Here is an 18872-nt window from a genome sequence, read left to right as displayed (position 1 = left end):
ACATATAAATTATAATATACCATATAAACATGATTAGTAATTACACAAAATATGATTTGAAAAAATTAGAAGTATATATTGGAAAATACAAACCCGAGTCTCTATATTATCTAAATACATATATAGTTATCTAGTGTAAAGTATTACACAAAATATGAGTTTAAAACATTAAAATTAAATAGCTGAAAATGCAAACCTGACACTTCTAGATTATCTAAATTATCTAGCTACATATACAGTTATCTAGTGTAAAATATGGCTACTGTGAATATTTTGAAATCAATATTCTGGCATCTTTGGATGTAAAAAACCAAGTAATCAGAACCAGAAGCAGCAGTGGATATGATGGCGCTGGTGGGGTTGCCATTGCTCAACACATATTATGCAAATGCAAGAGTGTCTTCGCCTCTTTTTTTCTCATCTTCATATCCTTTCAAACAGTCGAAGTTCGTGGACAGAAAAGGAGGAATAGGGCCATCGTCATTACAATTTTCTCGGAGAAACGCGCTTCAAATTGGCGTCAGAGCGCATATAGGCAGCGCTATTGGAAATTGGGTGTCAGCGAATCGGTATATTCTGGCAAATGCTGTGATTGTGGGGACTTTGAGTCTCTCCATATCTTTCTGCGGTACTTTCCTCTGCATCTTAAGCCTCAATGATGGTCGAAATGCCTTAATTTAAACATTTGCAATTGTTTCATATCTTCCCTGGCAAACCCTTTGTTATTCTCCTCTTATTTAGGATGGTAATTCAATTGTTTTGTTCTCCCCAAACCATGCAAATCGTTGTCATGCAGCATTACTGTGAAAAGTCCTCCCAGGTGCTCTACCATTTAGCTTAAATTTTCCTATGCTCGATTCTGGGTGCACATGAGGACTCCTTTTGGGAAATTAATCCTTTATATTTGTAATTTTGAAGACCTATTGTGACTTCAACGTGTTTGTATAATGGATGGGAATATTTAGAATCTCTAAAAATTGAATAATAACCCATATAAAACCGAGTCCGAAATGCTGCTCAAGGTTACGAAGCTCGAGGGTGCATATATCAAGTTCGCATAAATTGCCATCTTGTAAGTTACAATATAACCACTGCCTGCCATTGATACTGGTATGAAATAGAACCCAAAACAGAAAACGGAAGGAGAATGCTTTTTTGCATTCACTAGAAACTTCTTTCAAGTTTCTACGTACCAATTGGCCTCATTCATATAGTGACATTCCACATAAAAAGGGAAGAGTTCACTTTGAGCTTGTCTCTCTATTTGTTATAATATATTTTCTATCTGGCTCATTAATTATTTATCTCTAATAGCCGTTCTGAATTATTATACTCAACTTCACCTTCCCATTCTGCACCATTTCCACCTGGTTTAAGTGGACAGTGTCCCCACTGTCCTCTCCCAATTTAAGAGAGGTGTTATACCAACTGGAATGTGATCTTGGATTCGTTGCCATTTAAATACTGACTGTCTGCAACTTGTGGACTGCTCAATGAAAACGATGCCAAACGGAAATATGCTAACAATGATTACTGAGAAACTAGGCTACATGTCAAAAGTTACAGCACTAGAAGACTTTTTCACTCCAGACTCATGCATTTAATGCAAATAGAATGCAGAAACCAATTCCGGAAACATGTAAGTAGTCGTTACTCGTTAGTGTCTTTTTCATCCAGTCCGTGACCTTGAAAATCGTATATAACCTAGAAGAGAAGTAGCTAGCGAACAAATCCATGAAAACCCACAATATAACTATAGTGGTCCTCAACCTGCCGTGGCTGGAAGGAGAAGGGAAACAGAGCATCGAACATATCATAGTGAGAGGTGTCATGCCAAAAAACTAATCGTCAATTCCAGCATAGACACATAGCAAGCTACAATAACCAGGGGTGCTGAACATATCCATCTCTTCTGGAATATCAACACTTGAAACATAACATTGTGTATTTGCATTGTAGGTTGTTAATTGTGATTTCTCAAAGTCCCAAGGTTCATATTCATGTCTTACACTATAAGATACAACTTAATCTATGTGTATTTGCTTTGGTTGTGTTAGCCTCTTTTTCAACACATTTAAGATATTTTAGTTGGCATCTTCTTTTGTTGCATTTGTCTCGCTTTCAATTCCTTTTTTGCATCCTTCATGTTTGCGCTTGTTTTATTCAACATGAATTGATACTTTTCTTCCATGGCTTTTGAACTAGATTTCCAATGCTCTACTTCCAATCTTGCAGTCCAAACTTCTTTGGAGCAATTTGAGCCTTAGTTATCATATTGCCAAATTTTGTAGTCACCATGTGTAGGGACAATGCAAGATATTCCATGGCCATCTTACTTTTTGTAGATCCCTATTTTTGCATGCTGGAATACACCTCAACAGAAGGAATATAGATGCTGTCATGTATACCAGCTTAAGGAGGATGCTGAGATAACCAATGTGGGCTGTGGTGCGTGGAACAACAATTAGGGAGCAATGTGGACCAGTGTTGTAGGAAACGCCCTCCCCGGGTCTAAACCGGGATCTGCGTCCCGTATGGATCCATGGGGGATTCGCAGTTCGGAAATCCGGGACCGCGGATCGCGTCGAAAATCACGGTTCTTGGAATTTCGTGACCATGCTGGCCCGATCCACGGTTTTGGATTTCCGAACCACAGATCCGACGTCGGATCCACGATGGATTGGGCACGGATCCGTACGGATCCTGAGCGGATCCAATGCCCCACAGATGGTTCCGCTTGGCCGACCCAAAAAAAAAACATTTTCATTTTTTATTTTTTTGTTTAACTTGAGTTGGGGAAATGCTAGATGGGGACAAAGCTCATTTCCCCCTCTCATTTCCTCACTCTTGTATTTTTGGAGAGCTTGGAGAAGAGAGGAGAAGAGAGCTTGGAGAAGAGAGGAGAAAGAGAGGAGAAGAGAGCTTGGAGAAGAAAGGCATGAGGAGAGCTTGGAGGAGTGAAGGAGGAGCTAGGAGTAGTAAAGGAGGAGGAGCTTGGAGGAGTGAAGGAGGAGCTAGGAGCAGTAAAGGAGGAGGAGCTTGGAGGAGTAAAGAAGTACTTCCATCTACAAGAGTTAAAGAGGTAAGTGCAAACCCCAAACTCCCTCATTTTTCTGTCATTGTTGTTTGTATTTTTTCTCCTCCCTCTCCTACTCTTTCCCATTCTTTCTTCTTGCTCATTTCATTGTAGGTTGTCCATTTATATTCATATTCCAAAATGGTGTTCTTTTGGCTTCTATGTATCATTCCACTTTTGGTTTTCATGATGGCAAGGGGGAGTAACAATAGAAGGGAAGAAGAACAAGAGGATAGTGGTCCTCATATGAGTGACCCAATGTATGATGAGGAGGAAGGGTTTGAAGAGGAAGGGGATGAAGAGAACACTGAAATGCTAGAGGGAAAAGCTGCATTGACACCCTTGTGGAATTATGTGACTAAACTGGAAGGGGGAAAAGTGGTGTAAGCTACAAGTTTTTGTGCCCTCATGGTTGTCATGGAGGAAAACCATATAATGGTTCATATACTCGTGTGAGGAGGCATCTTTGTGGGGTGTTGGAGAGTGATGACAAAAAGGGTGTTGTGGGGATTGAAATGTGCCCAAACGTTTCAGCTGAACAAAGAAGAAAATACATCCAAATAGAGGAGACTGCCCAACAAAAAAACAAGAAAAAAACACATTCTGATTCAAGTGCAATCTCTAGATTTGGTAGCTCATCTCCTTTTGGTACTTTTGCAACCTCCGGAAGTAGAAGAATAATAGGGGATTTCCTAAATGTTGCTGGGAGGGATGATGTGGATGGAAAGATGGTCTGGTTTCTTTGTGCTTGTGGTGTACCATTCAATGTGCATCGCTCTCCCTATTGGCATGATATGGTTAAGGCCATCAATGAAGTCCCAAAAAGATACAAGAGCCCCAACTATGAGAAAGCTAAAACAATGCTATTAGAAAGAGAAAAAGCAAAGGTTCAAAGAGCTTTGACATGTTTTACAAATGAGTGGGTGGATTGTGGGGTATCCATTGTATTAGATGGGTGGACAAATGTTAGAAACCAACATTTGATAAATGTTCTTGGTGTTTCTGCTAGTGGTGCAATATTTATTACATGTCATGACTCCTCCTCCATTAGTGCAACTTCCCAAAACATTGCAGATCTCCTATTGCAATCAATCAAAGATGTTGGTCCTAATAATGTGGTTCAAGTGATCACTGATAATGCAACAAATTGTAAGGCAACAGGAAAAATTATTGAGCGTACTCATCCACACATCTTTTGGTCTAGGTGCTTGGTGCACACATTGAACCTTTTGATGCATGATATTGTGAAGCATAAAGAATGTGGATGGATTAATGAGCTTTACAAGAGAGGGAAGCAACTCATTAAATTTATCACAGGGCATACAAGGGTAAACTACTTTTATGGCACTTACTCCAAGTTGCAGTTGCTTAAACTTGCAAAAACAAGATTTGCAAGTTATTACCTCACCTTTAGGCGGCTAGTGAAGGTGAGACAAGCTTTAACTAATATGGTGACCTCTGAATCATGGGAGGAAATTAACACTGATAGAGATGGTGCTAATGTAGCCAAGGACACTATTCTTGATAGTTACTTTTGGTCACAGATTAAATATGTTTTGCAATTCACCAAACCAATTTATTACATGATCAAGTTTGCAGATTCAGATCAGCCAATAATTGGGGAGGTGTATGAGCAAATGGATAACATGTTGGGGCAGATTAAAGACAGTGTCAAGCCTAGAAATATTACCTTGTACAATTATATTCATGTAGAGGTGGAAAAGCAATGGGATATGCTAAACGTTCCATTGCATGCCTTAGCATATGTTCTGACACCTAAATGTTGAATTTCCATGACCTTGGATCTAGGATAGAATCTTAAAATCTCTGACGCTACCAAACCAAGAATCTCAATGATACTAATTTGCACAACGGAATATAAACAACAGTAAATCACACATGCATAGAATATAGACAACTTTTTACGATTTTCAACCCAACTTCGTTATATTAAACATATAATACAATAGCCTAAGGCTCCCATACCAAGGATAATGGCCCTCATACATCCACTAGTACAAGATACAAACTGGGGCTTGGTGTCAGTCCATCGATGACCAATCTACCCTCAACAAGATACTCTGACCATCTGGATGATGAAGTCGACTCTCTCAGCTCCCCTCGGTCATACCCTGTACCTGCCTGGTCCTTCGACTCCTGATCTGCAGCTCTTGCCTCTATCAATGCTCCAAGTCCATCTGGCCACTGAATCTCAGCTATCCAATCTGCTCTCTAGTTGTGCCTTATTCCATCAAGGCCACAACACATTGAGACTCCTGTCGAGTTGTTCACAGCTCCACTTGTGAACAACTCTCAACTGCCCACTGTTGCTCCTCAGCTACTCAGGGACTTTAGCCCACTATGGTCTTCCTGCACTGCACCGATGAAGACCAACATAGTGCATGGAGGGCTGCCACCTAGCACTGCAAGATGTCCATCTCCCACAATGAACACGGGCTACGAGAACTGCCCATCTTCTGCTGTAGATGTCCTTCTCCACACACAAGTCTTGGGCTCCACAAACTGTTGATTTCTGTTAGCATCGAATGTGCTCTAAGTCTCAAATTTTGCAGGGAGGCAAGGCACATGTATTCCAAAGAACCCAGAAAGTGTTTTGGGAAATTCCACCTAAAAACAATTTTATTAAAATAATTAATTATTTTTAATAGGACTCTAAGTCTAAACTTAGGAAATTAAAATAATTAATGGGTATTAATTTAATTGTGGGTGTAACTTCTAAAAGAAGGTGAGGATCAAACAAAAATGATCTTAGCCATTGATTAGCTTCTAATTTGGGCCGTCGAATGTCAACGAGAAGATTATTTAAGGAGGCTTGAGGTCATTTGGAAGACACAGAGAGAGTTGATCAGTCAGATCGAATTGCTGAAGCTAGAGGCAGTGCAATGATTTGTAGTGACCACGCAGAGAGGGGTAGAGAGTTTTGGCTGGAGGATCTTCTCCGGAGCCAAGAATATTCAGCAGAGAGGCAAAGAGACACACAAAGGAGGCAGCTTAGAGGGCAGAGAGGGTGACGTAGAGCCAAGAAGGGCTCACGCAGAACAACATAGTAGCTTCTAGTGCAAAAGTTCGAGTTTGTTGAGGAAGCTGACATTTATGAACCAAGAGGGTTGGAATGGGCTTCTGAGGGCAAATCGATTCCCATTTGAGTTGACACAGGGCCGTAGAGGCTGACGCAAGGCCCACGTAGGGGCAGCGCAAAAGTAGCTGGGGAACTCTTGGTTCAGTTGTTGGATCAACCGGGACTTGCATTGTAGAGTGAGGTAATCTCACTAATTTCTTTTGCCAAGTGATTTTCTCTGTAACTGGATTGCCAGGAGGGCATCCAACGATTGTATTCATAAATACTTCTGCTTAATAATAAAACCCTCAGATTTGCTGCACCGTTTTCCCGCATTGGGTTTTTCCGGGGATGTTTGTCCAAAAACAACTGTGTCATTTGTGTGCATCTTTCTCTATTGTTCAGTTTCTTGTTTTGGCATATTATTTTAATGGTGTAGGCTACAGTGTATGTATTTTGATGTTTTCTGTAGGAAATTGCAAATAACTTGTTCATGTAAATCTAACAAGTAGAAGAAATATCATCAATGTTGCAGTAGGAATTCCCAGCGTTAAGGAATTTTCACATGGTATCAGAGTAGTGCAAGTGAAGCGAGAAGAATAGTGCCAGAGAACCTAGCGCTCAGCGGAGAAAGAGATCACAATCATTGCAGGAGGCAGCCGTTCGAATCCCGAGAGGGGTTTGTGCAGTCCAAGCCGGAGGGCTAAATTTCGACGCAATTTCTCTCTGAGTGAGTTGACAGAGAGGAAGGGATTCTAGTCAAAATTTTGCCGTGGCAGAGGGAGCAACGTTGCAGCCTCAACGTAAGGAAGAGATGGTGGGACGCAGTTTTTCTGCAGGCCGTTTTGTTGGGTAGAAAGATGTCAGAAGGGAGAAGAGAAGCACAGTGAGGGAATTTTTCCTTAGTAGACTTCCCGCCAAGAAGTTCGTTTTCTTATTGGCTGAGCAGTAGCAGTGGGAAGCAGAGAGGAGTAGTTCGACATTTTCGTGGCAGAGATGGCAACCAGTGGGCTGAGAGATCAGGACAGGTTGGATGCAGCATCCAACTACGTCATCTAGAAGGAAAGAATGTCATTCCTTCTAGATAAGCATGCTCTCAAGACCTATGTCGACAGCGTGGTGGCTGAGCCTGCAAATGTAGATCCACTGAAGAAGTACAAGGCAAAAATGGCAAAGGCAAAGACAATGATTCTCGACGGAGTGAAGGATCATGTAGTCTGTCACATTGCTAGTAGAGGGACTACTAAGGAGATGTGGGATGCATTGTCTACGCTGTATCAAGGATCTTCCGAGCAACGAAAGATGTACTTAGAGCAGAAAATGAGATTTGCACAAATGCAAAAGGGGGAGCGCATAGATCTGTTCCTCACGAAGCTTCAGGAGACCGGTGATGAGTTAGCAGCTGTGGGGTCTACACCTCAAGGTTCCGAGATGGTGAGACTCACCCTAAAATCGGTCTCAGAAGAGTGTCAAGTCTTTGTCCAGAGCATCGTGGGCAGAGCAACTTTGTCAGACTGAGATAGTATGTGGGCAACTCTCAAGCAAGAGGAGCTGAGGAGAGACTTGGTCAAGTGTAAACTTGACGGAAGCAGTAGCAGTGGGTCGAAGTCCAAGGAGGAGGATGAGAATGCAGCCCTTGCATCAAAGGGGTAGTAGGAGCGGTGAAGGCGGAAGAAGGACGTCTCGAAGATCAAATGCTTTAGGTGTGGTGAAATGGGTCACTACGCAACACAGTCTCCTCTCAGGAAGAAGGACAAAGATGAGAAGCATGATCCGAAGGCTGCACCTGCAAAGATTGAAGAGGAGGAGTTCATCATGAAAGCCGAGATACCTCTAGGAGGGAGGTGGGTTGATTTGGAGCTGTAGTTCGAAAGAGCTACAAATGGGCAAGATCCTTGAGGAGTCCACCACTTAGATCAATACCTTGCTACGGGTGCCCTGATCAGTAGTTGCAGGATGGACCAAGTGTCGATGGTGCATAGGAGTGTTGGAGCGACAAATGCAGTGGCTAGAACGCCAAGTCTGAGCAGTGTAGTGCAGAGTTGCAGCAGTGCAGGGAGGCACAATGCAGTAGCAGCAACAACGCAATGGATTTAGTCGGATATCATAGGACTAGCAACAGTCATATCTTCAACATCAAGATGCATCTATGCTGAACACTAGTTCAGAAATTTTGGGATGTTTTTCCGTTGCTCATGCAGTAGCAGTAGCAGTTTGCAGTGCAGGGTAAGTTGGCAGTGGCAGTGTCAACAACCACACAGATGCAAAAATTCAGAGGGAGTTGTAGTACAGATGCGGTGTTGATAGTGGCAGGGTCAGCAATAGTACAGATGCGGTGTTGATAGTGGCAGGGTCAACAATAGTACAGATGCAACATTTGCACAGTGGTTGGTGGACAACATGTCAGACATCAACAATGCAGAATACGATGTTATGAAGTCAAGGTGATGCTTCAGTTGGAGGCATTGCTAGAGCACATTCCTCGCTAAGAGGGAGTGTTGATTTCTGGTAGCATCGGATGTGCTCTAAGTCTCAAATTTTGCAGGGAGATTTAGGCACATGTATTCCAAAGAACCCAGAAAGCGTTTTGGGAAATTCCACCCAGAAACAATTTATTAAAATAATTAATTATTTTTAATAGGACCCTAAGTCTAAACTTAGGAAATTAAAATAATTAATGGGTATTAATCTAACTGTGGGTGTAACTTCTAGAAGAAGACGAGGATCAAGCAGAAATGATCTTAGCCATTGATTAGCTTCTAATCTAGGCTGTTGAATGTCAACGAGAAGATTATTTAAGGAGGATTGAGGGTCATTTGGAAGACACACAGAGAGTTGATTAGTTAGATCGAATTGCTAAAGCTAGAGGCAACGCAATGATTTGTAGTGATCACGCAGAGAGGGGCAGAGAGAGTTTTGGCTGGAGGATCTTCTTCGAAGCCAAGAATACTCAGCAGAGGGGCAGAGAAACACACAAAGGAGGCAGCGTAGAGGGTAGAGAGGGTGACGCAGAGCCAGGAAGGGCTCATGCAGAACAACGTTGTAGCTTCTAGTGCAGAAGTCTGAGTTTGTTGAGGAAGCTGACGTTTATGAGCCGGGAGAGATGGAATAGGCTTTTGAGGGCAAATCGATTCCCAGTTGAGTTGATGCAGGGCCGTAGAGGCTGACATAGGGGCAATGCAAAAGTAGTTGGGGAACTCGTGGTTCAGCCACTGGATCAACAGGGACTTCTAGTGTAGAGTGAGGTAATCTCACTAATTTCTTCTGCCAGGTGATTTTCTTTGTAACTAGATTGCCGGGAGGGCATCCAACAATTGTATTAAAAAATACTTTTGCTTAATAATAAAACCCTCAGATCTGCTACACCGGTTTTCTTGCATTGGGTTTTTCCGAGGACGTTTGTCCAAAAGCAATTATGTCATTTGTGTGTATCTTTCTCTATTGTTCAGTTTCTTGTTTCGACATATTATCTAAATGGTGTAGGCTACAGTGTATGTATTTCGATGTTTGTTGTAGGAAACTGCAAATAACTTGTTCATGTAAACCTAACAAGTAGAAGAAATATCATCAATGCTACAGTAGGAATTCCCGGGGTTAAGGAATTTGCACACAAACTGCTCCTAGTTGATCAGACCCTTGAGCTCATCAACTGCCTCTCTCGCAACTACCTTTGTCCATCAAGGTGTTTCTCACCGGGTTCAACTTGGACACTATCATGCTATCCTCCAACATACCATAAGTGCCCAATCCATGTTCACACTTGGTCCACTCTCATGCTGCCCTCCAACAGTCCATGAGTGACCAAGTCCATACTATAGCATCTGCACTTAGTTAGGGCATCCTAACACCTAGGAGACCCTTACACACATCTGCCCACAGACTTCTCCACATCCGCCCTTTGCTCTGCAATAGAGGAGTTATTGCACAAATCTAGGCTCCAAACTTCACTGTGAAACTACCCACTGGTTAGGGCTTCTAACATGCCACGTTAGCCCTACCTCCTTGGCTTCCACAGGTTGCAACAACTCTGTCCACACTAGGACACCTACATCACTCCATAGCAGGATCTGCTCCTAGTTGGAGTTCCTTCAAGCCCAAGGAAACTCCAACAAATGGCTCCCAACAATCTGCAATGTAGACTGATCCAAACTGATCCAAGAACATGGATCCAACGCACATTCCCATGCTATTGCAATACTGCTGTATTGCTGTCCTGGTTAGGGCAAGTGCATGCTGCAACTTCCCTTCATAAACCGACTTGACAACCCTCTCTTTGCTGCGGCCTAGGCCAGGAGGTACACCTTCTTTGTGGGCTGCTGTTCTGGGCAATTGGCATCCCTTAACAACCCAACTTTAGGCTTGTTTTGGGAGGCTAGGCCTGCGGCCTACCTCAACTAGCTGCGGCTCTCCTACAACCCACCAAAACAACCCCCATATTGGCCCTAAAACAGTCCGCAATACTCCCAGCAGTCTCGGCCTTCCTCCAAGGGACCTCGCCCCTCTACCAGCAACTCAGACCCCCAAAACAGCAAGCTTGGACCCTTAAGACAGTCCCTCCTTCCATGTTGTTCCTTCCTCCTTATTGTTGCGGCTAGGGCACAAGAGAATCCTCCTCCAACGAGTCTTCCTTTTGAGAATGTGTTGCACAAATGGATACCCTTTAAGCCTCTACATCACCCTCTATTTATACTAAAGAGAGGGGCTCCAAAACATCATGATCTAGGGGCTTCCACAACTTGTCACATGCCTAAAGCTCCTTAGGTCAACCTTGACATACAAGTGCAAACCCATCATTAACCTTCAAAAATTCATATCTCCTCAACGACAACTCAGAATCAGATGATTTTCATTGCGTTAGAATCGTCTCGCGAGAGCTATCATCCTCATCCATCACATGTCGAAAACTCGTCACAGTTTTGGCCCAAACATCTATGGGTGCAAAACCCTAGGCTTGGGTTCTAAGCCCACAAGCCTACTTGGGGCGCTTTGACCTCCAACCCTCGAACACTAGGGCTTTGAGTACCTCCCAAGCTACACAAAAATCAACACTAAATACTATCATCCATCATGGCTTTCAACACTAGCACCTGGGGGGTGGAGGGCGAGTAGGAGAAAACCACACCTAGATCCAGAGTTTCTATTTGGTTATATGAAAGAATTGGATAAATTAGTCCCTGATGAGGAGGAGGTTGCCATGGTATGGAAACAATTGAGCAACTATGCACTTAGTATAGGTCCATTTGGGAGCATGAATGCAATGAGAGATTGAGAGACATTTTCTTCTCTTGAGTGGTGGAACATGCGTGGAGGTGCTACTCCACTTCTACAAACTTTGGCATTGTGGGTGCTATCACAGTTAATAAACACTTCTTTTGTAGAGAGGTGTTGGAGCTCTTATTCTTTCATCCACAGTGTTAAAAGGAACAGGTTAAATTTAGACTGGGTAGAGAGCTTGGTTTATGTTCACTACAACTTGTGATTGTTGTCCCATTACTGTGATGATGCAAAGACTAATAAAGACCTTAAGGTTTGGGACAAAAATCCAGAGGAGCCCAATTTGGAGGATAGAGTGTTTCGATTAGAGCAATTGGAGGATGCTCTTATCTAGGATGATGATGATGATCTTGTTGAGATGCCATCCCCATCCGGTCCCTTGGTTCTTAGGTTCCATGCTTCAACACCAACAAACAATGCTTCATCTTCATCAGTTCCACTGCCACAACTTCCAGAGCCACCATCTTCTTCATTGCGACCACGTGGAGGCTCATGTCTTGTTCGTGGTGGAAGGAGGAGAGATTAGTAGATATATTCAAAGTTTACTACTTTTTTCATAGATTAGACTTGTAGTCTTGTTGTGAATTTGAACTTTTTTGTCTTGCTCTTCCTAGTTCAGTGTGTACTTGAGTCTTGGTGGTGGCCAAATGGCCTATTTTGTAAACTTTATTATTTGAATTTTGGACATGACTCATGTTGATAGTTGCTCACTTTCTAGATAAGCTACTTGAATGTTTGATGATTTTATCTTCTAAATGTTTTATGTTTTATGATATGCTTAAAAATATGATGTATGTTTATAATTGCTAGAATCTAGATGGTTGATGCTCGAATAATTAATCATTGATGTACAATGGAATCATGAATGCCATATCGATCTTGATTTATGTAAAAATATGCATGTTTTCATGTCTTCTACAACTAATTTGGTATTTGGAATGATTTTTTTGAATATAAATGCAATATATATATATATATATATATATATATATATATATATATATAGTAGATGCTTCCGAGATGCTTCACTTCCTAGATTTTTGGGAAATGACGCTTCCGCGTCCCCGCTTCCAAAAAACGTCTCCACTTTGTGCAACATTGGTGTGGACTATATCAATGCCATATCAGATATTATGTGAAGGGGGCCAACAAAAATGTCTTGATAAGAGGTAAGAAGAGATGGTGCGAGTTCGATTGCAAATGGTAATTATCAGATTTGGCTTCATGGATAATGCAAATTTGAAGGCATTTAGTGAGAGTGATTTGTCGGACAACATCTTCACTGGAGATAATTTCCTCTTTAGAAGTGGCAATTGAATGAAAACAATAAGGGAAACCTTCCTTAGTGAGGGGGTATGAATTAGTGTGGGCATCATATTGGGAAAAACTAGCATGGTGGAGGTGTACCTTGAATTAACTTTGCATAGTCAAGAGGGGCAACATCTCAAACCACTGTATCTTGGAAAAGTAGGCCAATAGCAAATGTGACAACATAAGTATGTGAAATAATCAGCTAGCACTATCTGTGACCCATAGCCTAGATGATATAGGTGGGGGTGAGGAGTAACTAGAAGATCCAATGCTTTGACAAGGGTAGACAAGACTATGCTTTTTTTCTACAATTGTTAAGAAACAATTTGTGATCCAAATTATGTCATTATATTGTTTGTCATCTATATTGATGGTTTGAGAGTGGAAAAATTGGAGGAATTAGCTTGCAGGAACAATTTTATTCGCTGGACCTTGTTTAGAGAATTGGGGTCTAAAACCTTCCGAGGTCATTTTGAGGCCTTAAATAACATTTTTTTGGGGTAAAACTTTCCCGCTTAAGTGTTGTTCCAAAATAGAGTAGAACGACTAAGAGTGGGAGTGAGAGATGAGAATAGAGGGAGTTAGTATTTTGTAATAGCCTATTAGGCAACAGGTCTAGGATGACTCCATAGAGAGTTCCTTCTCCTTTGTGCTTGCATTATTTCCATTTCAGAAAAAAGAGAGCATAGTAGCTTCACCTTCTAGCTAGGTTTTCTCTCATAATGGTTTCCTAGAGTATGCCTTGTGTTCATTGTGGTTGGTGTGTGATTGTATTTTATTGCTCTCTATTTTCTGCTTTTTTATATTTTTGATTAATAAATCTAGAATCTAAGGAAATTAACCCGCATAGTATAGATATCAGTTTATAATAACCTTGATCTGACAATGTAGAGATTCTCAAGGATGGAAGTGCATTTCACAGATATCAACCGCAATATGAACCTCCTTATGGTGGCTCTACCAAACAAGTTTGGAATTGGAGAAGATGGAGGTTCCAACTTGAGCTTAGATCAGAGGGAAAATTGGGGGAACATGAAGACCTAGAAAAAGACTCAAGATCCCAAAAAAGAGCAAAGGGGGGAAGGACAAGAAGACAATAGCTATTGCACATCAGTGCAAGGATCCTTGCAATCTTGCAATCAATGTAACATTGATGGCCACATAGAGCAAAAGTGTTGGAAATTGCATCTAGAGCTGAACCCAAAGAACCATAAGGACTGGAATAAAAATGGTCTTATTACCACAAATTCGAGCAATTAGGTCGAAATCAACTTCCATGTGGAATTGTCTATACCTTAGTGCAAAAGGAGGTGAAATTGAGTATCCTTCATCAACAAGAAAATGAGGAGTTGGCCAAGCTTTTCCACATTAAAATATAAGTCAACAAGACCAAGATCGATGCCTTGTTCGACTTAGGTTCATAGGCTAATCTCATAACAACGGATCTAGTCAATGAACTTGGATTAGAGGTTCGAGATCATCCTAGCCGATATTCATTAGGATGGATAAATAAAGATGCAGAAATTAAAGTAACAAAACAATGTAGGATAAAATTTGCAATCAGTGTTTGTTAAAATTTGACAGCTCAGGGATGAATTTCTCCTAGAAGAATTCATATCTTTCAGTTCCGTTTGAACCACCTATAAGAAAATTTCATTTCTGACAATTCTAATATGACTTTCCAAAAATAGTAAGTCACATCTCAATTTAGAAGTGACTTTCCAAAAATAGAAAGTCATGTCTAAATGATCAAGGATGATTTCGACATATGGAATCCACTTTAAAATCAAATCAATCATGATTATACAAGTCAAGAATTAATATTTTATCCTTACTAGTATTATTATTATTATGATACTATTATTTGTACAATAGTCTAAAGTCATTCACCTTTAATGGATTAATAAAAACGAATTCTCAATAGTCACATGGAATAATTCAATTAAATTAACAATCTCTTACTTGGCAAATCAAACCTCTCTCTTGGAATAAAATAGTAACTCAACACTTAAGAAAATGTAACTCTCCCTCACTAATTCGATGTATGGCAAAAGTGTAACTCCTCCTCATTAAATGAACTTGTAAGTAACTCTCTCACTCAATTCAATTTGTAACTCTCACTAAATATTCTCTCATGTCTAAGTGTAACTCTCTCTCTCTCCCCCTAATTCAAATTTTAACTCCTCAATACAAGTGTACCTCTCTCTCTATCCTTGCGATGAGTTACACTTCTCCTCAAGTAACTCCCTCATGACATTCGATTCTCCTATTATTGGCTCAAGGCATGAATTCATTTTGTAACTCCTCTCCTTTCTCATCTATTTAAGCAAAAGCAAGTTGGAGTTGAGTGTAGCATGTTCATTGTGAAGAAGGAGAGAAAGTGTTGAGTGTGTGCAAGAGAAGTGTGAGAGCAAGTAAATAGCAAGAGCAAGGGAAGCGCTGGAGAAAGTGTGAAGTACAAGATCTGATCAAGAGGAGGAGATCTTAAAGCAAAGAGCAAGAGCACTTCAGCTGTAAGTTGATCAGACATTGGTGACTTTATTCATTCTCATCCTCTCTCTCTCTTTGTACTTTGCTGAACAATTGAAGGAATCTAATAGAAGAAGAATCATTTGGGTTTTCCCCCTTGAGGGGTTTTGCCTTGGTCATTGGACCTAAATCTCGGTGTCTCATATTTGTATTTGGTTGTCTTCATATGATCCTTAAATTTATGTTCTATCTGCAATTGTTGATCTCAAAAGTTTTGAAGAAGAAATCTACATTCTAAGTAATTGTAACAACATAATACATGTAGAGTCCAAAGATTGTCTTAACTTGACATCTCTTTTTGCTTATATTTCCTCCCTTTTCCTATACTTACCACTTAAATAATGCCATAGACGCAAGGTTTTGTTAAAGGCAAGCAATAACATGTCTTCTTCTTCATGTTTGACTATATACCTTATTGTTTTGTTAAAGAATGCATTTGGCTATAGAATTGGTCTGTTTCCACAACTAATCCAGATTTCTGCAGCTGCCTCCATTGTTTGCAAGGTTCAGAAGCTCCAGCTCAGCGACGAAGGATACAGATGGATAAGGAATGGTCCCCTAGTGGATTCCTTCCTATTCCCTTGAACTAGTTCATCAAGATGATCGCAGGATATCACGGTCAAACCCCAAAGTCAACTACAGGATTGTCGCTGGAACAGAATCCGAGTTTCATCGAAACCTTATCGATTTGCTTTCGGAATAGCAAATCGAAGGTTTAGCGATATAGTTTAATTGAAATAAAGATATTTAGGCTTAAAATGCTCATGTTGTTATGCCAAAGACTTATTATAAAAACTATGGCCGCACTGTGATTTGGTGCACGCTGGATGATGTAATTTTTGAAATAGTTTGTTAAATTTCATTTTGCAAGTAATAGACTTGGTTTGATGTTTGTATGCGCTGCGTTGATTGGAGATTATGGACTGATTTGTGGAGGGTCCCTACGACCAGTGACAGGTCTTTAACTGATTGCAATTAGATTTCTTTCATTACTTGAATATTTTGTTTTTTGTGTGAAGAAATGCAGTATGATGAGTTCGCCAGTGAATCATTATATGCATGAGCACTTCCCTTTGCTTTATACCTAGTTTAATCTGCTATTTGAATTTCTTTTTATCTGGTACAATATGGTTATTTCATTTGCTTTTTATCTAGTGTAGTCCAACTGTGTTTACTTCATAGTGTAGTTGCTGTTCAGAATGTCTTGTTTGGATGAAATTGAATAAGTAAAAGAGTGAGAGTCTTCTCCTTAGGAATTTAATTCGGACAGTATTCCTTTACAGTTTGATAGAATAGATTTCTCTTACACTTGGTAAATTAGAGTTGCAGCATAAAAATTCAAGACAAAAATCCAAAACAATCTAACACAAGTAAAATCTAGAATCACTCTCATATCATCCATAAACTGATTCAATAGAGAATAACTCCTAAGAAATTAGCTGATAACTTTAGGGATTGAGACATTAATATAATTAACGACACCATCTCCATACTAATCTTAAGTTTAGACCCTAACAAGAACATAACGACATAAGAAATAACTTCTAGCACATATAGTGCACCTGTACTTCATCAATATACCTACCTTGGTTGACAATTTATGATTGACAATTTAAAGACATTAAATTGAACAAACAATACATTTAGTTTTCTATAAAGTACATTCAGTTTTCTGTAAAGTACATTCAACTTTTTGCAAAGTACATTCATTTTTCTGCATAGAATTTTCAATTTTCTGCAAAGAATTATCAAGTTTCTGCATAGAACTTTCAGATTTTTACATGGTATCAGAGCCTCGATGAAGACAAGTCCAAGGAGACCAGAGATCACCTGAAAAGACCCCACTTGTTGCCAAAGTTTTTTGATCAAGATGACTTCATCCCACTTCAAGGTAGAGCAGAAGCTAAATGATGCTTGAAACTTTGGTCCATGGAAAAAACAATGTTAGATATCACTCTTGAAGAATACAGAGTTCTGGAGTATGTTGAAGGCACAATAGATGATCCACTAGAGAATGCAAATGTTGCTGTCAAATCCAAACATAAAAGGAGTGAAATCAAAGCTAGAAAAATTATCTTTGATTCTCTTAGTGATCATCTCATTACTTATGTTTTTGGTTTGAAGAAAGCTAAAGAAGTGTATGACAAACTAATTAACATGTTTGCAATTAATAACTTGAACCAATTATTGTTTTGAAGAATCAGTTGAAGGACATCAAGATGAACAAAGGAGAGACAATTCAAGCATACTTCCTAAGAATGACTAAAATCAAGAATCAACTGTCATCAGTTGGCGAAGTTGTACCCGACAAAGAAATGGTGTTCACTGCGTTTGAAGGCCTTTCTCTTGTTTGGGAGACTTTTATCACCACTATCAGCAATATCAACACTATTTCCACATTTGATGAGCTCCTAAGAAAGTGTATTCAAAAGGAGACCATAATGATCTCCAAAGGGAGAATTTTACATCATGAAGAAGGAGAACCTACTGAGTTAGCCTATGACAAGAGAAAGAAAGGTAATAAAGGCTCTCATCATTTTTTCAAAGAAATCTGCTTTCAAATCAAATGATTCCTTTAAAGGGAATCTAGACATGTCAAAAGTTAGATGCTTTAACTGTTAAAAGCATGGTCACTTTGCTCGTCACTGTAGAGAAAGAAGAAGAACACCTAGATTAAAAAACAGATCTAATTATAGAAAAGACACTTATGGAAATCAAAGAAATGACCATCGTAAAAAAACAAGAAATCCAAGGTATAGAAATAATGTAGCGAAAACTCAATTAGAATATTTTGTTGTTTCAGCTCTTTCCCTTCAAGCAGAACAAAAACTAGTTAGGTATTTCATCTCATACATTCTGATTTATGTGGACCTATGCCTATTACTTCTTTTGGTGGCTACTTGTATTTCATGATTTTTGTTGATGATTTTTCTCACAAGTCTTGGATATTCTTTTTGAAAAAGAAAGGGGAAATATTTGACATGTTCAGAGATTTCAAGGCTATGATTGAAAATCAAGTTGGAAAGTTGATCAAAGCTTTCAGATTTGATAATGGGGGAGAGTTCACCTCCAATGATTTTAATAATCTTTGCAAAGACGTCGGAATAAAGAAAGAAACCATTGTGCTGTACAATCCACAACAAAATGGTGTGGCTGATAGGAAGAACAAAACCATTATGGAAGCGATTAGAGCCATGCTGCATGAACAAAAGCTACCAAAGTTTCTATGGGGAGAAGCTGCAAATACTGTTGTTTATGTGGAAAACATAACTCCTCATCAAGCCTTAGACAATAGGACTCTTGAAGAAGTCTTTATTGGTGAAGGCCCGAGGTGAGTCATTTGAGAATCTTTAGCTGTCCTGTGTACTTCCATGTCCCGAAAGAGAAAATGAACAAACTGGAAGCTTTAGGTAAGAAATGTACGTTGGTTGGTTATTGTGATAATTCAAAAGCTTATAGAATTTATATGCTTGGTCAAATAACTATAAAGTTTAGCAGAGACGTAACATTTGATGAAGATGCATCTCTTGGAAAAGCAAGAGACTCTCCTCCTCTTGCCATCACTGGAAGACAAGTTGTTAATGAAAAAGAGCTTGCATCTGA

The 18872-nt window shown here is 40.0% G+C and overlaps 1 protein-coding gene across 2 annotated transcripts in view; it reads left to right on the top strand.

Moving 5' to 3' along the window:
- Nucleotides 1–211: 211 nt before the first annotated feature.
- LOC149150974 (thylakoid lumenal 15.0 kDa protein 2, chloroplastic-like) overlaps nt 212–18872 on the top strand; it is a 136014-nt gene continuing 117353 nt past the window's right edge. For both annotated transcript variants that reach the window (XR_016262377.1, XM_089438745.1), the window contains exon 1: nt 212–628. Coding sequence is in view for 1 of the 2 variants with exons in the window: in XM_089438745.1 (XP_089294871.1) it covers nt 343–628 (286 nt within the window). In the remaining variant the exon portion in view is untranslated. The remainder of the gene's footprint in view (nt 629–18872) is intronic.

The sequence above is a fragment of the Pinus tabuliformis genome, chromosome 9 (genome assembly GCF_031772625.1).
Source record: "Pinus tabuliformis cultivar Carrire ecotype Pingquan chromosome 9, CPIR1, whole genome shotgun sequence".
In the NCBI taxonomy this organism is placed as follows: Eukaryota; Viridiplantae; Streptophyta; class Pinopsida; order Pinales; family Pinaceae; genus Pinus; species Pinus tabuliformis.
Note: the sequence above shows the minus strand (reverse complement) of the source record. Positions and strands in the feature narration are given on the sequence as shown.